We start from the raw sequence: 27,800 nt of genomic DNA on the forward strand, positions 1-27,800 counted from the left end.
ATAACTATGAATACATTTATCACACACCGTGAGACAAGACAGTCAATACTTAAATGGGAAAACTTTTGTGGTTGCCTACGGAACCAGAATTGTTGCTCGGCATGCACCTCTTCATTTGAAGAAAATTGACAGTCATGAATGTCTTTCTTCAGGGCTCCAAAAATATGGAAATCTCATGAAGGGAGATTAGGACTGTATAGACAATGTGTAAGGGTTTCCCAGCAAAACTTCTGCAGCATACTCGAAACAATTTTGGCAACGAATGGGCTCAACCACATGTTGCCGAGGTTGTTTTGAGTACACTGTAGAAGTCTCAGTGGAAAGTTGTTATGCATCCTCCATACAGTCTTGTGATCTCCCCCCCCCCCCCCCTCCCCATATGACTTCCATATTTTTGGAGCCCTGAAAAAAGACATTCATAGCCATCAATTTGCTTCAGATGAAGAGGTGGATGCCTGGGTACAATTCTGGTTCTGTAGGCAACAGCAAAGATTTTTCCATGAAGGTATTTACTATCTTATCCCATAGTGGGGTAAATGTAATAACAGTTATGGCAATTACTTTTGAAATAATAAACAGTTTACTTGTTTTTTTTTTTTTCCAGCTGTGCCATTTTCCTTTGACTGCCCCTCATACTTTTGGCTAAAACATGGCCAGTTCTGTTATACCATCAAGTTGAACACACATACTTCAAAACGACACAATACAACACTAGATCGCGTGTTTTGACAAGCAATACATATGAACGCGGTAATATTTGAATGAGCACTGAGTCACACACGCGAGACAGATGCCTGGCTGGCCGCTTAGGTGGCGAAGCTGCTGCATGGCTGGCAGACAGCGCCGCAGGTAGAGGACGTGCGTAATTGTGCGGCGGCACTTTGAATGATCTTCGAGTCACAACACTTTTCCTCCCTTAGAAATTGTTGCACTGGTCTTGATGGAGGTGGCCTGGAGATGGCTAACGTCCATAGGCATTGTTTGACTGGCCATAAAGTCTTGAGGAGGAGGCTTCCCGTACGGACGGAAGTGTCCCCGATGAGACCAGGTCGAGATGACAGGAGACATAGGGGTTGAATCTGCTGGGGCCCCGTGCACCAATCTGCCCATTGCGTTAAGTCCAGTTGATATAACAGGAGACATGGGCTATGTGTCGGCATCTGTAGGAGGAGGAGGCGGCGAGTAGATTGGCACCGACAAAGGATGGTCATCCGGTTCCTGCATGGGCACGTCTCCTGGTGGCGTCCGTTCTTGAACTGGCACCGCGATGACGGTGAGAGGGCTGCGTTGTGAGTATTGAGAGATACCAAGATCCCGAGCGTCAGGTAGAGCCGAAGGTGGTGTAGCGGCATTCGGAACAGGTACAGGCGTCGGCCACGGTGTCTTAAGATGCGATCCGGACTCCATTTTAGCCGCCTGCCATATCCCTGTACCCATACGAGGTCATCGACGGTGAACCAGCCAAGTGAAGGCACCCGCGGCCGTGAGGTGGAAGGCCGCAGAAGATGAAGTAGCGTGCGGGACTGTCGGCCTTGTAAGAGCTCAGCTGGGCTGTGGTTGCCCATGGTGGTGAAACGGTAAGATGCCAGAAACTGGAGAAGTGCATCATCATCATCAGCAGCAGAAGAAGTCAGTAGTTTGTGCATCTGAGCCTTAAATGTGCGGACCAGTCGTTCGACCTCACCATTTGATTGTGGGTGGAACGGCGGGGCCGTGACATGCATAACGCCGTGACGAGCACAAAAACCCGCAAATTCGGAAGACGCAAATTGTGGACCATTATCACTAACAAGAGTAGAGGGGAGGCCTTCCAAATAAAAAATGCGGGCAAGAGCACTTGTGGTTGCTGCGGGTGGTAGGCAACATGCAACGGACAGTGAAAGGAAAGTTAGAGTAGGTGTCAATTATGAGGAGCCAATAAGTACCTAAAAAGGGTCCCACAACGTCAGCATGAATGCGTTCCCAGGGCTTTTCAGGCGAAGGCCACGGTGACAAAAATGACTTCGGGGCAGCGGCCTGTGACGCACAAGGGCCGCAGGTTGCGACCATGTGTGCTATTTCAGAGTCGATGCCAGGCCAGTACACATGACGGCGCGCCAGAAATTTTGTGAGAGACACACCCCAGTGCCCTTGGTGAAGGAGGCGCAAGACCGAAGCACGCAAAGACGCAGGTACCACAACATGCGGCGAAGCATTGTCAGTGGAAAGGAGAATAACACCATCTCTAGCTGTGAGGCAGTAGCGCAAAGCATAGCAGTTGCGCAATGGATCAGAAGTCTTAGCGGAGGGGCGATCTGGCCAACCCTTCTGAATACAGTGTAAAACCCGGGAGAGGGTAGGGTCAGAACCCGTAGCAGCTGCCAGCCGGTCCCCGGTGATAGGGAACCCGTCCACAACCCGCTGCTCGGCAACATCCAGGTGGAAACACAAAAGTTCGCCCCTATTGAATGCCAGATCAGGGCCCATAGGAAGACGAGACGGTGCATCAGCATTCGCATGTTGAGCCATTGGCCGGAAATGAATCTCATAATTGAAACAAGACAAGTAAAGAGCCCAACGCTGGAGGCAGTGTGCAGCCTTGTTTGGAAGTGACGTTGATGGATGAAACAAGGAAACAAGAGGTTTGTGATCTGTAACAAGATGAAATTTTGTAGCCATAGAGAAAAACACCAAGCTTATGGAGAGTATAAATAATGGCCAAAGCTTCTTTTTCAATATGAGAATGCTTTTGTTGGGCATCTGTGAGCGTTTTGGAGGCATAAGCAATAGGTTGTTCAGAACCGTCAGAAAAACGGTGCGCAAGGACTGTACCGACCCGATATAGAGGCATCCGTGGCAAGAACAAGACATTGACCAGGTCGATAAGTAGCCAGGCACGGGGCCTGTTTCAGCATAGACTTCAATTTCTGGAAAGCCCTATTGCATGACGCGGACCAGTGAAAAGGCACATTTTTATGCAACAAGCGATGCAACGGCTGAGCCACCGAAGCCACAGACGGTAAAAACTTGTGATGGTATGCTATTTTCCCCAAGAAGGCCTGCAGTTCCTTAACAGATGTAGGGTGAGGAAGGGCATCGATTGCAGTGACAGTTTGCTGAAGCGGACGAATACCCTGTTGCCGAACTTCTTTGTCGGGCACCAACTGGATAATAGCACCCCGTACCATGGAATCGGCATAGGATTCTTTGTGAACATCAGTAACAAATTGACACTTTCGACTGAGGCTGTGAAGTTCAGCAGCCCAAGCGCGATAGGATTGATGCGGCTGTTTGTGACAACAATAAAAGGCTACCACATGCATCTGCTTTTGAAAATAGACGGACAGAAGTGAGCACATTTCAGCAAAGGAAAAAGATGCAGGATCTTTCAAAGGAGCCAATTGCGACAACAACCGTTACATTTGAGGTGAAATCCAGGAAGGGAACAGAGACTTACATGGTTGTTTGTCCGTGACATGAAATGCCAAGAAGTGCTGTCGAAGATGTTTTTCGTAAACATACCAGACTTCCGCTGTCTTGTCGTAAGGAGGAAAGGGAGGTATAGTCAATGACGAGAAACGCCCCGCATTTGACGCCACGTCGAAATCGCGAATTGCTGATATTAGAAGCATTTGCTGTTCAATGGGACCTTGCAATAGTTGCTCGACAGTAGCCATGGAAGCCTGTGGGTCAACGGTGTAAAGGAAAAATCCCATCCTCGTCGGCAATTGTTATAACGTCAAGTTGAACACACACATTTCAGAATGACACAACACACATAAGTCACAGAGCAAGTTGACAAGCAATACATATGAACACAGTAACATTCAAATGAGCACTGAGTCCGTCTAGCGGCCGCTGCTGGCTGGCCGCTTAGGTGGCGCAGCTGCTGCATGGCTGGCAGACAGCGCCGCATGTGGAGGATGCGTGTAATTGTGCGGCAGCACTTTGAATGATCGGCGAGTCACAAGAAGTTCCTCTGTACTTTCTGTTCCTTGAATAAGTTCATCTTCTGTGCAGGAGGCTGGTTGCAGATGGCATTGAAGCGTATGATGAACAGCATGGTCTTCTCCATTTTCACACTGGATATCATCTTGATCAGTGTAGCCCCAAGGTGCCAAATTAACCTTTGACCTGACAACTGCAGACCTCAGTCTGTTCAGGAACTTTGGAGTCGTCCATTACACATTATATCCAGAAGGTAAAGTTTTGGAAACTCTCTTCTAGCCAGGTGGAAGGTAGATCGTAGCCCTCCATATGTGCAACCTAGCTTTCCCAGCAGTGGCTCAATGCCATCAATGTTCTGGGGAAACTACTCCTTGACTTCAGTGGTTTGTGCCCATACAGGGATGGGTTATCTCCTACTTCACTGTCTTCCTTTCGTCATTTGCAGCTCTCTCTCTTTGAATAGGAAGTGGTGCTATTCCTGCCATTTGGCTGGAGTTGATTTCAAGCAACCTGTTAAGATTCTGCAGCCATATCTGCCTGTTTGGCATGTATCGAATTATGCTAGACAGGACATGCATACCCTGCCACAGAATAGTGTAGGCCACTGCAGTAGTTTCTAATTTCAGGTTGAGTATCTTACAGTGATCTGGCTAGTTTCCATGGAAGTTTGTTTCTTTTGGAAACTTTTGACTTGCAGTTCATGTAATGCTTCTTTAAAGTAAGAGATTTAAGATTCACTCCTAGATGTTTTTTTTCTTTTCTTTTCTTTTTTTTTTTTTTTTTTTTTTTTTTCTTTTTTTTTTTTTTTTTTTTCCATGGGGGGGGGGGGGGGAGTCTCACTGTGTTCCAGTTCAACACTTGACCATACTGTCTTTAATTTGGGACTATCTTCACTGTATCTCAAATGAAAAGAACACACTTGTATATTTGAGGATTTTGAATTAAGTTAGTTTTTGTTGTATCTGGAAAGTTGCTTAAGGACGTTCATGGAGGTGTTCTCCACTGATCCAAAGTCTGTGCCTTAGATGGATAGAATAAGATAGTCAGCATGCGAGAAGCTTCTGCTATTGCGGTGATTTGTGATCGAGGGGGGGGGGGGGGCAATTGGGCATACGCTGGGAAACATCAGAGAATTATTGCTAATTCTTTTAAAACGGAATCATCCACATCTTAGTCCTTTTTATAGCCACACTTAATGATTCTCTATTAACATAGAAGGCATAACACCAGCAAAAGAAAAACTGCTGTAAGAACTTTCTAGTCAGCACCAGTGCCTTATACTGTGCACGTGGAGATTTTACTTGGCAACTGTTACAAAGATGCATTAGTAAAAATATTTCATTAATACATTAAAAAAATCTTTGGTGGAATACTTCTAGTGGTACAAGAAAAAAATATTTACAGTATAGAGATGTTTCAGACGCAATTTTAGGGAATTCATTTAATGTGGATCAACAGTTCTCTCAGCCCTGCCAGATTACAGCAGTGAAGGATACACTACAGCATAAACATATACTGAAAAGTTAAGAAAGTTGCATTACAGTTGATGTCAGTGTTTGGTTAGCACATAGTGTCAAAGATGGTCTAAATTTCTGAAATCCTACAGAAATGACTCATATCCTGTTATGGGGACACCGTGCCTTTAAGGAAGCAGGATCAATGCAACATCTTACACAAAGCATTTCTGAATAGCAGCTTTGTTGGAGATCAGTGAGTTACACATCCATGAGGCACTAAGCAGTAGTTTGTGTAATTGGATTAGTGCTATTCTTGTTTGTTGTACGTTAATTACTTGTCGTGTGCGGTAACTGTGTACAGGTTCATTACATTTGATGTTGGGACTGTCCCTGTTAAGCTTTTCTTTTATAACATTTACATTTTCTAGTTTGGAAATACATAAAAGTGGTAGACTTTTATTTTTTCTAAATAATTGTCTGCATAATGATCTTTTGTTTACCCCTTCCATTAGCCAATTATTGTTTTCTGTAATGTAAATGATTTCAGATTTGCTTCACAGTTTCCAAAAAATACTGCAACATTTTCTAATACTGAGTGAAATGTAAGCAAAATATATGGTACTAAGATTATAATATAATATACAGTTTCTTAGTATTTGTATTATGAAACATGTTTTGCTTAGTTTTCTTCTGTCCACATGTGAATCCCGTTTGTGTAGTGTACTCAAAATTTTGTACACTCTGCTTTTCCAATTGCTTGTCCATTTATTTCAATACAAGGATTAGCTCGTGTCCTGTACTGGTTAGTGAATATGTCCATTGCAATAATTATTTCCAGATTTATAATCAGACTGTTTGCATCAACGCACTGCTACATTCCTTGTGACAGCCATAGTGTTTTTTCATAGGTTTCCTTGGTACTTACTGAAATCACAATGCCGTTCGCATCTGCAAGTTGATATAGTTTTTAGTTTTCTGTTACTACTGTTTATATCTAAATCATTTACATGTAGTAACAACAGGAGGGGAATTCAGTATGGAACTGGGGGGGGGGGGGGGGGGGGGGGGCGTCATGTTTAACGATTAATAAATTTGACTCACGGGTGTTGACTGCCATGTACTTTGTATATTATCTCTGTAATCTGTTTTCTTTTATAGAAGTATGATTTACTCCAGTTTCTTGCTTCTCTCCTAATTCCCCAATGCTTAATCTTATGATTTAATCTAGTTACATGCCTCTCCCCTGATCCCCAATGCTTAATCTTATTGTGTAATTATCATGATTGATGTATCAAAGTCCTATGATAAATGTAGCAATATGCTAGAGGTATGTTCCTGTTTCTATAGTGTCTGTAGCATTTTGTATAGAAAAGAAAAAAAATGTCGTTTTGTTTGAGTGGTTTCTTTTAAAGCCAAGTTGTGATTCTGTTGGTATTTTATATTTACTTAAGCAAAATATTTTCTAGAATTTTTCAAAATATAGACATTAATGAAACATGTCTGTTGTTTAGCACCTGTACGTAGCTTTCTTTTTTTGTGAAGTGGTTTCACTTGAGCAATTTTTAAGCTTGTTGGAAAGTTGCCATTTTAGGATGACAGATTTACATGCAAATCACTGGTTCAGAGCTTGTGCTTGCACAAGTATATTAGGAGTATTTTGATTGTAGTAACATGGTTTATTGCTGTACTTCCTGTCGTGAGAAATATTGTGTTTCTGCTTAATTTTTGATGTCAGGTGTGTGTGATGTGTATGGGAAATATTTTGTTGAAAGAGTTATCTGAATCCTTTACAAAATAACTGTTAAACATATTAGCTACATCCTTCGGTAATTTAACAGATTTTCATTCAGTTTTAGATTATCAATTTTAATTTTTGTAGTTCCTGAATAAAATTTTGACAGACTTCTAGCCGTGTCAAGTGATTAAGATACCATGAGCTTTCGGTCAAGCACTCCTTGGCCACAAAGTGGTATGTCATACCACTTGTCAATCGCCAGGAGTGCTTGGCTGTAAGCTCATGGCATTTTAACCACTGGAAACAACTGGAAGCCCGATAACATTTTATTCAACAGTACTGCCATGAGACTGTGCATTCTTACTGTGGTACTTCCAGTTCCTTTACTATAGCCCAAACAGCTTCCATTTTATTTGATGTGTTTCTTATATTTGTCATTTTCCACCATTTTAGCACTTTTTATTACCTTTATGAGTGTTGGCACACACCCCTCCCCATTGTCCCATCAACCACAGACCTTGCCTAGGTGCAGTGGGTGGCTTGTGAACCTCAACAGTGTTGATAACTTTACTGTAGGTGGCACTACAATAGAGCAGTGTCTGTAGACAGGCCAGATTTACCCATGTTTTCTGAAGGCAGCTGCCTTTTCAGCAATTGCCGGGCGAACAGTCTGGATGACGGACTAATCTGGCCTTGTATCATTAGCCAACATGGTCTTGCTGTGCTGATACTGCAAATGGCCGAAAGCAAGGGAAAACTAGAGCTGTTATTTTTTTCCCTGTAGTATGCTGCTCTACTGTATTACTTAATGATGATTGCATCATTGTGGGTAAAATATTCTGGAAATAAAATGGTTCCCCCATGTAGTTCTCCAGGTGAGGGCTGCTCTGAAGGATGTCGTCAGGAAAAAGTTCCCCACATGGATCTCCAGATGAGGGCTACTCAGAAGAATGTTGCCATTAGGAAAAACAAAATTGGCATGCTTTGGGCTGGAGAATGGAATACTGGATCCTTTAACTGAGTAGATAAGTTAGGGAATTTAAGAAGTATAATGTATTGATTGAAGTTACAGTGCAAATTAGTGAAGTACAGTGCTAGGAAGAAGACAACTGATCTGGTTGGTTCAAGGTTATCAACATAAAATCAGATAGGAGTAATGTGAGAGTAAGCTGAATAATAGATAAGAAAATAGGAATGTGGTTAAGATACTATGAACAGCATTGCGAACACATTAATGTAGCCAAGATAGTCATGAAGCCAACACCCATTACAGTAGTACAGGTTTGTATGCCAGGTAGTTTCTCAGATGATAAAAAGATTGAAAGAATGTATGATGAGATAAACAAAAATATTCATGTAGTGTCCGCAGCCCGTGGTTTCATGATGACTGGGTGTTGTGTGTTCATCATCATTGACTCGCAAGTCACCAAAGTGGCGTCAACTAAAAGGGACTTGCAATACGGCGGCCTTACTTCCCCGCATGGGACCTCCCGGCCAACAATGCCATACGATATTTCATTTCATTCTCGTAGTTAATGGAGAAGGAAATTTACTTGTGATGGGTGACGAGTTTGACAGTAGGAAAAGGAAGAGAAGGAGAAATAGTAGAACAACATGCAATAGGGGGGAAGCTATGAAAGAGGAAGCTGCTTGGTAGAATTTTGCACAGAACATGATTTAATCATTGCAACACTTGATTTAAGAATAATAATGTTGTATATGTGGAAGAGACATGTGGATACTAGAAGGTTTCAGATTGATTGTGTCATGCTAAGACAAAGATTTCAGAACTATATTTTAAACTGTAAGAGTGTTCAGGGCACATGTGGACTCTAACCATAACTTATTGTTTATGAACTACAGATTTAAATTGATGAAACTACAAAAAGGTGATGAGACCTGGGTAAATTGAAAGCAGCTTAGGTTGTGGAGAGCTTCAGAGGAAGCATTGTGCAATGTTGGACCGAAACAAGAGAAACAGAAGAAATAGAAGATGAATGGGTTCCTTTGAGCGATGATGTAGTGAAACTGCAGAGAACCTCATAGGTAAAAAGAAAAGACCAAGCAGAAATCTTTGAATAACACAGGAGAGATTGAAGGTGATTGATGAGAGGAGAAAATAAAAATGCAGCAGGTGAAATGTGTGAAAGGAAATATAGTTGTCTAAAAAATGAGATTCAATACTACCACAAGAGTTGCTCCATTTCTCTGGAACTCAAAAAGATCTTCCCTAAGGTGAGCTTCTACCAGTTTTTCCATTCTTCCATAAATAATTTGTGTCAATATTTTGCAGCCATGAGTTATTAAACTAATGGTTTGGTAATATTCACACCTGTCCTATTTGAAACCAGAATTATGACATCCTCCTTGAAGTCTTGAGATTATTTCACTAGTCTTGTGTGCACTAAATCACCAAAGAAACTGTTATAGGCATGCGTATTCAAATGCAGAGATATGCAAACAGACAGAATATGGCACTGCGGTTGGCAATGCCTATATAAGACCACAAATGTCTGGCGCAGTTGTTAGATCAGTTACTGCTGCTACAATGGCAGGTTATCAAGATTTAAGTGAGTTTGAATGTGGTGTTAAAATAGTCTGCACATGAGCAATGGGACATAGCATCTCCGAGGTAACAGTGAAATGGGGATTTTCCCATACAATTATTTCATGAGTGTACCGTGAATTTCAGGGATCCGGTAAAACATCAAATCTCTGACATAGCTGTGGCCGGAAAAGATCCTGCAAGAATGGGACCAACAATGACTGAAGAGAATCGTTCAATGTGACAGGAGTGCAAACCTTCTCCAAATTTCAATGCTGGGCAGCAACAAATGTCAGTGTGCAAACTATTCAATGAAACATCATTGATATGGGCTTTTGGAGCCAAAGGGCCACTCGCGTATCCTTGATGACTGCATGACACAAAGCGTAACGCCTCACCTAGGCCCGTAAACACCGACAGTGGACAGTTGATGACTGGAAACATGTTGCCTCATTGGATGAGTCTCATTTCAAACTGTATTGAGAGGATGGATGTGTATGGATATGGAGACGACCTTGTGAATCCATGGACCCTGCATACCAGCGGGGGACTGTTCAAGCTGGTGGAGGCTCTGTAAAGGTGTGGGGTGTGTGCAGTTGGAGTGATATGGGACCCCTGATATGTCTAAATACAATTCTGATAGGTGACGCTTGTATAAGCATCCTGTCTCATCACCTGCATCCATTCATATCTATTACACATTCTGACAGATTTGGGAAATTCCAGCAGGACAATGCGACACCCCACATATTCAGAATTGCTACAGAGTGGCTCCAGGAACACATTTTTGAGTTTAAACACTTCTGCTGTCAACCAAACTCCGAAGACATGAACATTATTGATTAAATCAGGGATGCCTTGCAAATGGCTGTTCAAAAGAAATCTCGACCCTCTTGTACTCTTACCCTGCAGGATTTGTGGTGTCAGTTCCCTCCACCACTACTTCAGACATCAGTCTAGTCCATGTTACATCTGTTGTGGTACTTCTTTGTGCTCATGGGGGCCTTACACAATATTAGGCAGGTGTACCAGTTTCTTTGGCTCTGCAGTGTATCTTGCAATAGTTTTGACAAGGATCGTTAACAATTACGTGGTAAGTTGTCCAAGTGAAAGTAGCTACACAAATCCATCCATACATATACAGACACAAGTGCATATATATATATATATATATATATATATATATATATATATACCACTGAAAGACTCAGGCAGAAAGGAGGTCCTACATAATTGTTAAAAATCCTTGGGAGTTCTAGTCTTGACAAGACTGTTGCAAGATGCATGAAACTGGTGAAATACCCTTAGACTTAAAGATTTAATAATTCTGGTTGCAAAGAAGATAGATGCTGTCAGGTGTGAATGCTACCAGACTATCAGTTTAATAAGTTATGGCTGCAAAATATTGACACAAATTATTTACAGAAGAATGGAAAAACTGGTAGAAGCTGACCTGGTGGAAGATCAGTTTGAGTACCAGAGAACTGGAGGATTTCGTGTGGTAGTACTGAAGCTACAACATATCTTGGAAGATAAAGTAAAGAAAAGCAAACCTATATTTATAGCATTTGTAAATTTAGAGAAAACTTTTGACATTGTTGGCTGGAATACAATCTCTGAAAGTTTTAAGGCAGCAGATATAAAATACTAGGAGCAAAAGCTCATTTACAATTTTTGCAGAAGCCAGGCTGTAGTTAAAAGAATCAAAGGACATGAAAAGGAAGCAGTGGTTGAGAAGAGAGAGAGAGAGGGCTGCAGCATACCCCTGAAGTTATTCAGTCTGTACATTGAAAAAGCTGTAAAGCAAACCAAGGAGACATTTGGAAAGGGAATAAAGTTAAGGTGAAAATCGATGAAATAAAAATTTTGAGGGTTGCTGATGACATTGTAATTCTTTCAGAGACAGCAAAGGACTTGGAAGAACAATTGAATGGAATGGATAAACTCTTGAAAATGGGTTATAAGATGAATTTCAACAGAAGTATAACAACTATAATGGAATGTAGGCAAACTGAATCAGGTGATGCTGAGGACATTAAGTGCAAAGATTCAAAAGGTTGCAGTTCAGAGATTTAACATCCAAAGAATTTCAAGCATGTGATTAAGTACCTTGTGTCGAATGTTTTCAGAATAAATTGTATGAATAAGAATAATGACAATAATTTTTCAAAATATAATTACAAATTTGAATTAAATGGGAACCAATTTACAATGCAACAAATGTGAATGATAAATGGCAAATTTTCTATTAACTAGTCAATAAAACTTTAAATGAAACATGTCCTTTAGTAAAACTAGGAAACGAAGCTACTAATCACAAAGCTGAGAGCTTCCCTCCAGACATCATTGAACTGAGAGAGAACATGAAAGACTGTTACACACTCTTTAGAGATATTAAATTACAATACTATTTAACAAAATACAAACTGCTCAGAAGAAAAAACAGAGATTCAATGACTACCCTTAAAGTTAAGAAATATGCCTATCAAATAAGCAACTCAACCTGTGTTAGTACAACAGCCCAGAAAACAATCTATGAAAAATGTGGGAAACAGCATTCTCTTGAACACACCAGCATAACATTAAAAGAAAATGACAGTACAACAAATGACCCAAAAAAAGTGTGTGAAAAATTCTTACAGTTGTTTAATAAAATTGGCACAAATGAAACACCGAATTTAAATGCTACAAAGACTAGCCAATCTTTTTTCATCCATGCCATTACTGAGAGGGACCTCCTAGCAACTGTTTAAAAACTTAAAGCTAAAATGTCTGCTGATTGGGATGACATTTCACCTAAGCTGTTACAGGAATGCAGAGGAGAATTAGTTAAGCCTCTGACACATTTAATAAATATCACACTCTCACTCTGTCATGGAGAATTCCCTGATCTTTTGAAAATTGCTGAAATCCTACTGGTGTATAAGAAGGGAATAAAAACTGACTTGAAAAACTACAGGGCAGTATCATTATTTTCAGACCTTGGAAAATTATTAGAGAAAGTACTATTACATCAGTTTGATGCATATTTCATCAAACATAATTTATTTAACAATTTACTACATGGTTTTAGAAAAGTAAAATCTATTGTAACAGCAGTAGCAATTTTTATGTATGAAACATTAAAGAAGCTAAATGAAGGACACTAGGTAACAGGCACCTTGGATAGAGTAACGCTTTTGATACTGTGAATCTTACAATTCTACTGCATAAATTAGAATTGTATAGGGTGAGAGGTGTAGCCTTACAACTATTTACCTACTATTTGAAAGACAGGAAACAGTGTGTCGAGCTAACTTATAAAAGGAGTATCGTTCCGAGAACCGATCGCGGTCCTCTGGTTTGGAGCCGAGTGGAAGGCTTAAACCAGAGGCTCAGACGATTCTGCGGAGAGCTGGGGTGCAAATTTCTCGACCTCCGCTATCGGGTGGAGAAATGTAGGGTCCCCCTGAATAGGTCAGGCGTGCACTACACGCCGGAAGCGGCTACGAGGGTAGCGGAGTACGTGTGGAGTGCACATGGGGTTTTTTTAGGTTAGAGAATTCCCTCCCTAGGCCCGACAAGACGCCTCCTGAGACGCGGCAAGGCAGGAGTAGGCAAAATGCAACAAGGAATAACAATATTAATGTGCTAATAGTAAACTGCAGAAGCGTCTATAGAAAGGTCCCAGAACTGCTCTCATTAATAAACGGTCACAACGCCCATATAGTACTAGGAACAGAAAGTTGGCTGAAACCAGACGTAAACAGTAATGAAATCCTAAACTCTGATTGGAATGTATACCGCAGAGGTAGGCTGGACAGTGAAGGGGGAGGCGTGTTTATAGCGATAAGAAGTGCAATAGTATCGAAGGAAATTGACGGAGATTCGAATTGTGAAATGATTTGGGTGAAGGTCACGGTTAAAGCAGGCTCAGACATGGTAATTGGATGTCTCTATAGGCCCCCGGGCTCAGCAGCTGTTGTGGCTCAGCACCTGAAGAATAATTTGGAAAATATTTCGAGTAGATTTCCCCACCATGTTATAGTTCTGGGTGGAGATTTTAATTTGCCGGATATAGACTGGGAGACTCAAACGTTCATAACGGGTGGCAGGGACAAAGAATCCAGTGAAATATTTTTAAGTGCTTTATCTGAAAACTACCTTGAGCAGTTAAACAGAAAACAGACTCGTGGCGATAATATATTAGACCTTCTGGTGACAAACAGACCCGAACTATTTGAATCAGTTAATGCAGAACAGGGAATCAGCGATCATAAAGCGGTTACTGCGTCGATGATTTCAGCCGTAAATAGAAATATTAAAAAAGGTAGGAAGATTTTTCTGTTTAGCAAAAGTGACAAAAAGCAGATTACAGAGTACCTGACGGCTCAACACAAAAGTTTTGTCTCAAGTGTAGATAGTGTTGAGGATCAGTGGACAAAGTTCAAAACCATGGTACAATATGCGTTAGATGAGTATGTGCCAAGCAAGATCGTAAGAGATGGAAAAGAGCCACCGTGGTACAACAACCGAGTTAGAAAACTGCTGCGGAAGCAAAGGGAACTTCACAGCAAACATAAACATAGCCAAAGCCTTGCAGACAAACAAAAATTACGCGAAGCGAAATGTAGTGTGAGGAGGGCTATGCGAGAGGCTTTCAATGAATTCGAAAGTAACGTTCTATGTACTGACTTGGCAGAAAATCCTAAGAAATTTTGGTCCTATGTCAAAGCGGTAGGTGGATCAAAACAAAATGTCCAGACACTCCGTGACCAAAATGGTACTGAAACAGAGGATGACAGACTAAAGGCCGAATTACTAAATGTCTTCTTCCAAAGCTGTTTCACAGAGGAAGACTGCACTGTGCTTCCTTCTCTAGATTGTCGCACAGTTGACAAAATGGTAGATATCGAAGTAGACGACAGAGGGATAGAGAAACAATTAAAATCGCTCAAAAGAGGAAAGGCCGCTGGTCCTGATGGGATACCAGTTCGATTTTACACAGAGTACGCGAAGGAACTTGCCCCCCTTCTTGCAGCGGTGTACCGTAGGTCTCTAGAAGAGCGAAGCGTTCCAAAGGATTGGAAAAGGGCACAGGTCATCCCCGTTCTCAAGAAGGGACGTCGAACAGATGTGCAGAACTATAGACCTATATCTCTAACGTCGATCAGTTGTAGAATTTTGGAACACGTATTATGTTCGAGTATAATGTCTTTTCTGGAGACTAGAAATCTACTCTGTAGGAATCAGCATGGGTTTCGAAAAAGACGATCGTGTGAAACCCAGCTCGCGCTATTCGTCCACGAGACTCAGAGGGCCTTAGACACGGGTTCACAGGTAGATGCCGTGTTTCTTGACTTCCGCAAGGCGTTTGACACAGTTCCCCATAGTCGTTTAATGAACAAAGTAAGAGCATACGGACTATCAGATCAATTGTGTGATTGGATTGAGGAGTTCCTAGATAACAGAACGCAGCACGTCATTCTCAATGGAGAGAAGTCTTCCGAAGTAAGAGTGATTTCAGGTGTGCCGCAGGGGAGTGTCATAGGACCGTTGCTATTCACAATATACATAAATGACCTGGTGGATGACATCGGAAGTTCACTGAGGCTTTTTGCAGATGATGCTGTGGTGTATCGAGAGGTTGCAACAATGGAAAATTGTACTGAAATGCAGGAGGATATGCAGCGAATTGACGCATGGTGCACGGAATGGCAATTGAATCTCAATGTAGCGAAGTGTAATGTGATGCGAATACATAGAAAGATAGGTCCCTTATCATTTAGCTACAAAATAGCAGGTCAGCAACTGGAAGCAGTTAATTCCATAAATTATCTGGGAGTACGCATTAGGAGTGATTTAAAATGGAATGATCATATAAAGTTGATCGTCGGTAAAGCAGATGCCAGACTGAGATTCATTGGAAGAATCCTAAGGAAATGCAATCCGACAACAAAGGAAGTAGGTTACAGTACGCTTGTTCGCCCAATGCTTGAATACTGCTCAGCAGTGTGGGATCCGCACCAGGTAGGGTTGATAGAAGAGATAGAGAAGATCCAACGGAGAGCAGCGCGCTTCGTTACAGGATCATTTAGTAATTGCGAAAGCGTTACGGAGATGATAGATAAACTCCAGTGGAAGACTCTGCAGGAGAGACGCTCAGTAGCTCGGTACGGGCTTTTGTTGAAGTTTCGAGAACATACCTTCACCGAAGAGTCAAGCAGTATATTGCTCCCTCCTACGTATATCTCGCGAAGAGACCATGAGGATAAAATCAGAGAGATTAGAGCCCACACAGAAGCATACCGACAGTCCTTCTTTCCACGTACAATACGAGACTGGAATAGAAGGGAGAACCGATAGAGGTACTCAGGGTACCCTCCGCCACACACCGTCAGGTGGCTTGCGGAGTACGGATGTAGATGTAGATGTAGAAGGAATGAACAGTTGGCAACAATCAAATCAACCCACAAGATACTTCAGTGTGGTATGCCCCAAGGAAGTATATTGGGGTTTTTTCTGTGTCTTGTTTACATAAATGATTTAACTGAACCCCAAAACTGCAAGGTTTTAAGCTATGCTGATGACACATCTTTTGTCAACTGAAGCTGTGATATGTAGTGAAATCAGTTATGATTTTCTGTCTAGTTATCTTACTGCAAATAGGCTACTCATAAATATAAATAGAGAGAAGGCAGTGATAATGCAGTTTATGCTTAACTATAGTCATAACATAAGTAGAAATCTATCTACACCTCCATTGGCCCTTATACACAAACACAAATTTCTGGGCATAATTGTTGACAAACACCTGTCATGGGAAGAACATGTAGGCCCTATTTGTAAGAAAATCAGTACAAATGTGTATCTTCTGAAAAGTGTCTCAGCTGTTTTGGACCATGATAGCTTGAGAGAAATTTACTTTGGAGTGATACAACCACATCTTGAGTATGGATATGGGGTGGGGCACCACCTGTCTATGCAGACAGGCTCTTCATACTACAAAAAAGGTAATAAGAGTGGTAGCCAAGTTAAACAGGAGAGAGCCTTGTAGAGAAATCTTCAGAAAATATGAAATACTAACCATCTACTGTACGTAAATCCTGCAGGCAACAATGTTTGTGAACCAAAATCCAGGTTCGCAGACTGTAGTGCACATACAGTAGGAATGATCTTTTATAGCAGACTTCCATCTGACCTCAAGGCAGCTACTTTAAACACTTTAAAGAGTAGACTTAAGCATTCATTAACAGAGAAAAGCTGTTATTCAGTAGAAAATTTCAAGCATATATAGCATAAGCTTGTTTTTTCTGACCTTCACTATTTATATCAATGTGTGCACTTGTATATGTTAACTAAACCTCTGTATATGTAAACTAGAATCTATGACAATGTTGAAAACTGATTGTTATGTGGACAGCAAAGAAACAAATGAAATGTTATTAGATTTACAGTTTTGATTATGTTGGACCATGTCTTGAATTGAATTGCGATGTTCTGTTCTACAATATGTGTGTGTGTGTGTGTGTGTGTGTGTGTGTGTGTGTGTGTGTGTGTGTGTGTGTGTGTGTGCGCGCGCGCGCGCGCGCCTCCCCCCCCCCCCCCCCCCCCCTTTCAAGTAACACCTGTTTGCTGCAACAGAAGATAATGTAATACACTGGTTCAAGTGGTGTGTGTGTGTGTGTGTGTGTGTGTGTGTGTGTGTGTGTGTGTGTGTGTGTGTGTGTGTGTGTACCTCCCCCCCCCCCCTTTTCAAGTAACACCTGTTTGCTGCAACAGAAGATAATGTAATACACTGGTTCAAGCAATTAGACACAGATCATAAAACTGTCCTTTGTGTACAATCAGATCGGTGTAAATATGTAGATTTCTGTGGCCACCTGTCATTTCAATATTTTACATGGTTAGTAGATAATGTGGCAGTAGATGCAGAAGGATTATAATGAGACAGCTGTAGAAAGGGAAAAGAAACTCGAGCATACAGCATTAAGTTTTAAGAGGAAAGATAAATGAAGAGAAACATGAGATATATATGACACAACAGGAAAAGTGTTGGTGGGAAGGATCCAGTTGGTGCAGGTTGTGAAGCAATCATCATTGAGTTTTGCGTGTTTTGTAATATGTATATCATCCCTGTCAATATAATTTTTGCATCATTCTAGATGTCTTGCCTTTCTTTCCCCAATACACCTACAACAATTGGAATTTGTATTAAACAAACAGTGTGCTCCAATATTCTGTCTTTCCAAAAATTATCCTGTTTAAAAGTGTGATGATATTATGTCTTTTTATATAAATTAAGATTATTGTTAGTTTTATGTTCCATGAATCATTTGTATAACAAATTGTAATGATTTGGAATGAGGAATTTTATATTTACACAACAAATTATCTTTAAATATAGCTACTTGCTGATCACCCACCACTTTTTTTTTACACATTACAGTAACAGAAATTCATAAATTCATAGTTTAGTAGATTTTGATTTATTTATTTATTTATTTATTTATTTTTAGCACTATGAGCGTATTTCACAATTAAAATGCCCAAAAGACATGGTAAAAATTGTTGACATTGACTGGGCAGCATCTGACAAGCCTGTATTAGCTACACAGGATGGATGTTTGCGTGTCATGGACATGACATTGACTTCTAGTTCATCGCCTCTTATTGATTATGAATTTGAAGGTATGTAATGTATTTAGGTATGTATTCTTCTAGATTATAAGTGAAACAGGGAACTAATGTGTCACTAACCTCCAAAACTTATAACAGAAGTAAGATTAAGCAAAAAGAGAAATGTGCTTAGGCTCATAGGCTTCATTCCATTAGAAGGGCCAATCAGTGAGAGTGGAAATCTAACAGTAAAACAGAGAGAGCTGAGAAGGAGCATGAGCAGATGTTATGGGATTGTGATGCAGACCTTACCAGTAAGCTTTGTGATAGTACCTAATGGTTACTGCTAGTGTAGCTGCTGTTCTAAACAACATTCCGAATGAGCAAACCAGTTGCGCCTTTGCCTGTGGCTACTCCTACTTAAGGTATTTGGGCAATGCACAGCTCTGTTTAATAAGAATAGCTTGATGTAGTTATAAGGTTGAGCCATGTACATCTGCTTTCATGCTTGCCAGCTAATTAGCTGTAAATAATAACCTGTAGCTGTGATCCTGCAGTCAAATAGTCTATACATTGGTTAGAATTGTAAGCTAATAAAATGCACTGAAATACAAAATAAAAATTAATGAATAATTTAATAGCAAGGGTTCAGTTCTAATGTCTATAATTGGTGTAGATGACATAGAATTATGTTGAATAATGTTTATTCACGAAAGGACATCTCCTATTATATACAGTTAAAATAGACACAGAAGATAAGTAGTCATCAAATGTACTTCAAAACTAAGTCCATTTCATAATCACAATAGACAAAATATTCACCAGCTCAAAACAGTTTGAAGTTTAACATCACAATTTACAAATTATCACAAAGAATAACAACTCACAATCTCTCTATACTCAGTACCGTAATACAAGTGGAAAAGGTTACAGTCCTACTCTGAAGCATATCCAGACCACTTGAATTATAAAGTCCCTTCAGAAGTTAATGTATGGTAGCAGCTGTTCACCGCCCAGAATTAAACACCTCCACAATCGAATTGCTAGTTACCAGAGGTAGGTCTGCTTCTTTCAAGCACAAATGTAAAGAAGTGTCTAGAAACACTTCCTTGAGATCTTGATTTGAAAAATTCCTGGTCTCCAGTTAACTTTCATAGTGTTCTGCTACTATCTGCTTTTCCACTGGTTGAAGCCTGTCCTGACGAAAAATACATCGTTTTTAAGTTTTACAAACATGATTTTATCATCTTGATCACTTCTGGACTACACTAATGTTGTACAACAATATTTGAATAAATAAATGCTACAAAAATTTGGTCACACTCAGACCATTCCCAATAAATATAGAGAGAGATTTATCCATACATAAAAAAGCGTGTATTCTTTCACAAGTGCGCTCACTATAATAGATTATTGTTAAATATTATTAAGCAATTATTTAGGTATGCTTGTCAGAAGCATCTTTTGGCACACTTTTACAAATGTGGTGTCAGCTAGCATTTGGGATTGACTACTTTTTAAAGTACAGTGAATTTGTTTTATCAGTTTAAATTAATATTTAAATAGTCACTGGACAAATAGTGAACTTTGCATTACATAAATACACAAGTATGCCAAAATATGAGGTATTTATGCAGTATTAATTTGCTGTGTATTTAGGAAGGATGCAATATCCTGACAAACATTTGGATAATGAAAAGATATATAAAATGTAATAAATCAAGAAATAAAACAGATATGAATATGTAGTTTTCAGAGACGATAGCTATAGTGCGGTGCTATCATCTGAGATATTGTGTGTCGAAAACATGTGAATGTAAAAGTTGTTAATTCAGAGATTCATTGTGAATATGTTTATTCACTGTGAAATATGAACTTCTGTAGTTTTAGACTTATTGAAAATATTGTTGTGTCATTGGATGCACCTCATTTTTCTGAGATTGCAGATGGGTTAATACTTGACTGTGAGTTGTTATAGATTCTCCAAGTGCTCTAAGAAACCATCTTTCAGTTTGACTGACACTAGCCCATTGTTTGAAGAATAGCCAGCCCTCTTAAACAATCAATGCAGTGTCCGAATACCCCATCCCAGGATTTTCCTTACATGGTGGCCACATGGCCCCAGGCCCCCACAAGCAAATTCACCTTGTCTCCTACCAGCTCAAGGCAGCACCTACATGTGCTTAATGTTTGAAACTTATTTCCTCCTTTAGTGTCAGTGATCTTGTCACAAATGATGTTAAACTCTAATACACATTTGGTGTCAGTTAGGTGTTATTTTTTCTTTTTGATTATAAAACAAAGATTGTCCAGCGTATTTTTTGTACAGCTAACATGTAAACCAGCTTAACTGAGTTAGCTGTGAACATAAGAATAATGCCATCTTTCACAACTGAATTTTTATCTTGTTTTTAACTGAATGTTTATCTTGTTTTTAACTGAATGTCTGTCACCTCTTTCAACCAGGTATCATCAGTTGTTGGTAATAGAAGCAAAATTATTTAATTATACACGATTTACTAGGAGATCTATAGTTTTTCCTCACAGCAAATTTCAGTTGTGTATCTCTTTATCATGTACTTTCATTTTTCTGTTTGTTTTATGTGGCCATCGGGTCTTCTGTAATCAACAGCTTCACACAGTACAAGTTTTCAATTTTGTAGTATATCAAATTTATACTGTGCACTACACATAACCTTTCATGTTACACACTGCATATAACCTAGCTCAATTGCTATGGGCTTGACTGAGGTGGTGTGGAAGGTATACAGAGTGGTAGTGGAGTGGGGTATTGGAGCGGGGAGGGAGGAACGAAAGTGGCGCTATCAACAAACTGGTCTCTCATTGGAAAAAATGTGTTTGTCACCAGAGTGACTATATTGAGAAATAAATTTGTAGGCATGAAGAAGAAAGATGTAAAATATTAATAGCATTTGTTTATTTAAAAAGATTTAAGAGTTTTCATGTAAAAAATTCAGATGCATTACTTTTCAGCACAAAATCATACATTCAGATGGGTTACTATACTCAGAAAACTTCTAAGACATAATTTCTCCTGTTGCACGTTTCACATGACCTTGCCCTCTTAATGTAGGGTTGATCATATGAGATGAAATTACAATACATTTATTTAAAAATTAAGAAGTAATAAATAAGAAGAAACTCCCCCCCACACACACATACTATTCAAATTCGAAACGTGATTAAAACATGTTGTTCCTTACGCTTCTAGTGACAGAGGGCTGAAAATATGTGGACTTGAAGAATAAAGATGCAGATTGTTAATAACATTTGTTTTATTTAAAAAGCTGTAAGAATGTTCACATAAAAAATTCAGAGGCATTACTTTTCAGCAAGCCCTCCTAAAAAACTGTATTTTAGAAATGAACATGTCGGTCATGGTTACAGTGGTCTTCATGAGGATCTATTGTTTTACTGTTTTATTTGACCCTTTAGACTCGGAAGAAAGCCACTGTAACCATGGGTGAAATGTTGGTTTCTCAGTAGTAGTTTTTTTTTTTTTTTTTTAATTTTTATTTATACATTGTGATGTGGTAATAATGGCATCCGTCCATCCTTGAGGGATGATGGTGTAACATGCTCGTTTCAGAGTCTGCAGTGTCTGCTGTGGCTAAAAAGTCCGACTCGAGAGTGGCAGTCCGTACTGCAGTTTGGACGTGTGAAATTTGAGGGACTTCGAACAGAAGCCGCTCTGTCTCTTTGCTTTGTCCTCTTCCTGATTTGTTCCTGTGTGCGTTCGTCCTCTGAGAGCTTGACGCCATTGCGCACAGTTACTCGCCACTTGACACGCTCATCTACAATGTTTTTCCAGTGACTTGGATTGATTCTGGTCTTGGTCAGGTCTCTCTTACAGACATCCTTGAAACGAAGATGCGGTCGTCCCACTGACCTCACATCCTCCTGAAGTTCTCTGTACAGCAATTGTTTTGGTGTCCACTCAGGATACATCTGCCTGACATGTCCCAACCATCTTAGACGTCGATGACTCAGGAGTGCAAAGATGCTGGTTGTGTTTGCATGATGAAAGAGTTCGGTGTTGGGTACTCTATCTCTCCAAGAGATCTGAAGGATCTTCCGGAGACAGCGGAGATGGAAGCTGTTGAGTCAAGATTCATGCTTAGAAAGAGTTGTCCATGTCTCACAGCTATAGAGAAGGGTGCTTATAACACAAGCATTGTAGACTTTTAATTTAGTTTTTGTGGTAAGCAGTCCCTTGTTCCATACTCTGTTTTTCAATCTAGCCATGACAGATAATATCTTTGTGATTCTGTTAGTAATTTCAGTGTCCATGGACAAGTTGCTACATATTGTGGATCCCAAGTAGGTAGAGTCATCAACTACCTGGAGAGGATTGCCATCAATGCTGATGGATAGAAGGTTGGTAGTGCTCTGCACCATGATCTTAGTCTTTTGAAGGCTGATGAGTAGACCAGATTTTTCACAGGCATGTGATAATTTGTTAATTATATACTGCAGCTCATCTTGTGTGTTCGCTACTAGAGCTGCATTGTCTGCATATAACAACTCACGGATAACAACTGTATTTACTTTGGTCTTGGCCTTGAGGCGAGCAATGTTGAAAAGATTTCCATCGGACCTCGTATGTAGATACACTCCCTCCTCACAGTCTTCAAAGGCAAATCTGAGCAGAAGGGAAAAGAAAATCCCAAATAATGTAGGAGCTAACACGCACCCCTGTTTCACACCACTATTAACAGGGAATGCTTCTGATGTTTTACCGTTGAAGCAGATTGTTCCTTGTGTTTTCACGTGAAAAGACAAAATTATTTGTTGTAGTTTAGGTGGGCATCCAATCTTCTGCATCAGTTTGAAAAGCCCATTTCTGCTCACTAAATCAAACGCTTAAACAAGGTCGATGAAAGCAATATAAAGTGGCCTCTGCTGCTCACGGCATTTCTCTTGTAGCTGTCTTAAGGAGAAGATCATATCTACAGTTGATCGGCCAGGCCTGAAGCCACACTGAGATTCTGGAAGCTAAGATTTGTAATCACATTAGGATGACTCTTGCATAAGCTTTCCCGTCTACACTTAGTAATGAAGTGCCTCGGTAATTGTTACAGTCACTTGTGTTCCCTTTCTGTTTATATAGAGTAACTATCCTCGAATTCCGCATACTCATCAGGACATAACCTTCTTCCCAGCTGGTTGTGGTAAGTGAATATAAATGTTTGAGAAGAACAGACTTGTTATACTTAATAACCTCTGCAGGGATCCCATCTTCACCTGGGGCCTTTCCGTTAGCAGGAGAATCTATTTCTCTACTGAGTTCTTCCATAGTAGGCATTGCATCTAGTTCTTCCATAACTGGCATTTGTTTGATAGTGTCTCATGCATCCTTGCTAACTTCATTCTCGGCTGCATACAACTCGAGGTAGTGTTCAACCCAGCGTTCCATTTTTTTTGCGTTCATCAGTAATGACTTCACTCATCTTGGACTTCAGAGGAGCTGTTTTTCTAACAGTTGGTCCAATTGCTTTCTTAATACCATCGTACATTGCCTTAGCATCCCCAGAATCGGCCGCTTTCTGTATACCTGCACATAAATTCAGCCAGTAGTTTTTTGCGCATCTCCTGGATGTTTGCTGTGCCCTGTTCTTTGATGTGCCCTGTTCTTTGCTTTTCGTAGGTCATCTCAAGTTATTTCATTTGGATTTCTTTTGTAAGCAAGCAGGGTTTCCGTTTAGCCGCAGTGATTTCTTCCATTTCTTCCAAATTTTGCTCATACCAGTCCTTATTTCTTTTGCTTTTATTCACACTCAAAAACTTTCATGTCAACTGGCTCCAGCCACAGAAACCTATGTGATTATTTTAGCAAAAATTGTGTGTGGTGAAATGTATAAATAATATAAAATATCAGTTGGGAACCTGTATGAAATGCTTCAAGGGCCTATAAAGATAAAAATATGGACACATGAAAATGATAGAAAAATGAAAGTAAGTGATAAATCATGACCATAAAATGGTAAACAGACAATTCCAATGTACAGATCTCTTAACGACATATGTATTACTAAATAATTTCCTTTGTGTGAGAGACCACTGATGATACCTAGTATGAATAGGCAAAATCTTTTAGGGTAAAACCAAAATAAACATTGAATTGCAAAAGATGGAATTGTTCTTATCTCTGGAATGAACTATGCATGTTGTCTGGGCTCTGAGGTCATACTTGGATCATTCCAACAACTGGCAGAGGCAGTTTGGAAGGCCAGACATGCTCACAGAGGTTCAACAAAGTTTGTAATATGTAACATTGTCCCCAGAACTGATTGTGATCCCCTCAGTTTCTGCCGGCCGCGGTGGTCTCGCGGTTCTAGCCGCACAGTCCGGAACCGTGCGACTGCTACGGTCGCAGGTTCTAATCCTGCCTCGGGCATGGATGTGTGTGATGTCCTTAGGGTAGTTAGGTTTAATTAGTTCTAAATTCTAGGGGACTGATGACCACAGCAGTTGAGTCCCATAGTGCTCAGAGCCATTTGAACCATTTGAACCCTCAGTTTCTAGGTGAGTGAAAGGCTCGAACCAGTGTGTCCAAAGGCTGTGTGACAAACTAGACTATAAATTGTGAATCTTGTGTCATGGAGTTGAATACTATAGGGTCCCCCCAAATGGTTCAGATGTGCACTACACATTGAAGACTGTATATTGAAGGGATAGGCTAATGGTAAATGGAGATGGTGTATTTGTTGCAGTAGAGAAGACTTAGAAATCCACAGGGATAGAAATTGAAGCTGCATGTGAGATTTGTTGGTAAAGACTCACTGTCAATGGCGGACATGAACTTAGTCGGATCCTTGTATCAACCACCACACTCACCTCAAGATGTAGCAGTAAACCTTAGAGAAGAGCTCACTTCACTATTACATAAGTTCTCCAATAATACTGTCATCATTGGAGACGACTTTAATCATTGATCAATCAATTGGGAAAATTACCATTTTCTAATTGTTCAGCATGAAAAGACATCTTACTAAACATTACTAAATTCTTTCTCTGAGAACTACCTAGAACAAATATTTTGGAATCCCACTCATGATGTAACTATAACGAATCTAATTGTAACTAATCAAACTCTTTTTACGGATGTCGACATAGAAAGTGGTATCAGTGATGATGGGGCTGGTGTAGTAACAGTGATTACCAAATTGCAAAGGGCAACTGGAAGGAGGGTTTGTGTGTTCAGAAAATGAGGTAAAGAGTCACCAGTATCATTTCTTAATAAGTAACTTGAAACATTTAGCTGTGCTGAGGAGCATGAAGAGCAACTGAGCCATAGGTTTAAAAGACTAATTGACCACCAACTTGATAACAAACTTCTGTTCATTGGGACCTGCAGTGCAAAATATGTCTTTTAATGACATAATCAATGTGAATATGAATAATAGCCAGCTACAGTGCTATGTAAAATTTTTGTTTTATATCATTCACGATAAGCCCATTTCTGGATATTGCCATCGTCAGGTGCTCTGTAAATACATAAGTAAGCGATGGTCATAACATAATGGTGTCTTGTAGCTGTGATCTGAAAAGCTATAATACATCATTGGGTGTTTTTACCTTACATGTAACATCGTTTAAAACATGTCCTGTTTTTTTATAATAAAAATAATTGAATTTCACAGATCACTTATTTATAATGGTAACTATGTATACATGTAATATCACTGATCTACTGTCATCCAAGTTGTCAGAAAAGTAACATAGATGGAAACCAAGTAAAATTCGATACATCTCCAGTACACACCTAGGAGAAAGTAATAATTCTAAAAAACACAGGACATGACAGCAATGATGTTACATTTAAGATAAACCCAGTAATGTATTGTAGCTTTTCAGATCATAGCTACAAGACCGTTATATTAAGACCATCTCTTATGAGTTTACAGAGCACCTGACAATTGCAATATGCAGAAGTGGGCTCATTGTGAATAATATAAAATATAAATAATTTACATAACAGTATAGTTGGCTATTATTCATGTTAACTTGATAACTATTTACCTGGTAGAACAGCTCATATTGGGAACCATCCTCGATGATATCCAGTCACTGTGAAGAGCCCTACACATGAGCAGTGGATCACATTGATGGGTCATATACAATATCACTGCAGTTGGTCACCCAGCTCGACCCTACCACACAAGAGTGATTTGTCAAGCAGTTTCAACCAGAACTGTGAACCCCACTGTATTTAGAAGTTCTGGTATGGAAGGTAAACTTGTAATTTCAGTGACCGTTGCAGTTGATCTTGCTTTTCCCAAAGATATTTGCAAAATGTAAATTAAAAGAAATCAGAATTGCAATTTATTAAACTTGTTTTCAAATGCTGTTCTTGGGAAATGTTGGTTACTTTGTAGTACATACTTTATTAAATTTTTCACCGACACCAAATGGATTGTGTACATCTTTCTAATACTGTTCTTTAGCACTTGTTTGTCATTGGTTCCTTTTTCATTCGTTGGCCCTATATTTTAGCTGCTAGTATTTACAGTTTGTTTTGCTGTGCAGATGTGTGTATAGAAATATTGTAAATAGCAGCACTCCTGATTACCATAACCCTTGTTATGAACTGTATGAGGGAGGCACTTGCATACAGAATAGGCTACCAGATATGTGACTGGCTCAAAGACTTCTTAAATAATAGAACCCAGTATATTGTTCTCAATGGTGGTTGTTCATTGGAGACAGGGATAATATCAGGAGTGCCCAGGGAAGAGTGATAGGACTGTTGCTATTTTCTATGTTCGTAAAATATCTGGCAGACAGGGCAGGGAGCAATCTTCAGTTGTTCGCTGATGATGCTGTGGTGTACAGGAATGTGTTGAAGATAAGTGACTGTAGGTTGATACAAGATGACCAAGACAAAATTTCTACTTGATGTGATGAATGGCAGCTGGCTCTTGATGTAGAAAAATGTAATTTAATGTGGATGAGTAGGAAAAACAAACCCTTAATATTCAGATACAGCATTAGTAGTGTCCTACTTGACATAGTCACATCATTTAAATATCTGGGCATAATGTTGCAAAGCGATATGAAATGGAATGAGCATGTGAGGATTGTGGTATGAAGGCAAATTGTTGACTTCTATTTATTGGGACAATTTTGCGAAAGTGTATTCATCTGTAATGGAGACTATAATATAGGACACTTCTGAGCCTATTCTTGAGTACTGCTTGAATGTTTGTGATCTGCACCAGGGTGGATTGGAAGATTTCAAAGCAATTCAGATGTGAGCTGCTAGATTTGTTACTGTGCAAGTGTTATGGATATGCCTCGGGACCTCAAGTGGGAATCCCTGGAGGAAAGAAGACGTTCATTTTGAAGAACACTACTGAGAAAGTTTGAAAAACTGGCATTTGAAGCTGACAGCAAAACTATCCCACTGCCACCACACACATTTCGCATACGGACCATGAAGGTGAGATACAAGAAATTAGGGCTTATACAGAGGCATATAGACAATTGCTTTTCCCTCGCTCTATCTGTGAATGGA

General features: G+C 39.9%; 1 protein-coding gene across 2 annotated transcripts in view; it reads left to right on the forward strand.

The window, feature by feature from the left end:
• The window catches only part of LOC126269161 (WD repeat-containing protein 11-like), a 220,153-nt gene that overhangs the window by 147,125 nt on the left and 45,228 nt on the right, over nucleotides 1–27,800 (forward strand). For both annotated transcript variants that reach the window (XM_049973970.1, XM_049973972.1), the window contains exon 17: nucleotides 18,163–18,334. In XM_049973970.1, the coding sequence (XP_049829927.1) occupies nucleotides 18,163–18,334 (172 nt within the window). The remainder of the gene's footprint in view (nucleotides 1–18,162; nucleotides 18,335–27,800) is intronic.

Source organism: Schistocerca gregaria, chromosome 1, assembly GCF_023897955.1.
Source record: "Schistocerca gregaria isolate iqSchGreg1 chromosome 1, iqSchGreg1.2, whole genome shotgun sequence".
In the NCBI taxonomy this organism is placed as follows: Eukaryota; Metazoa; Arthropoda; class Insecta; order Orthoptera; family Acrididae; genus Schistocerca; species Schistocerca gregaria.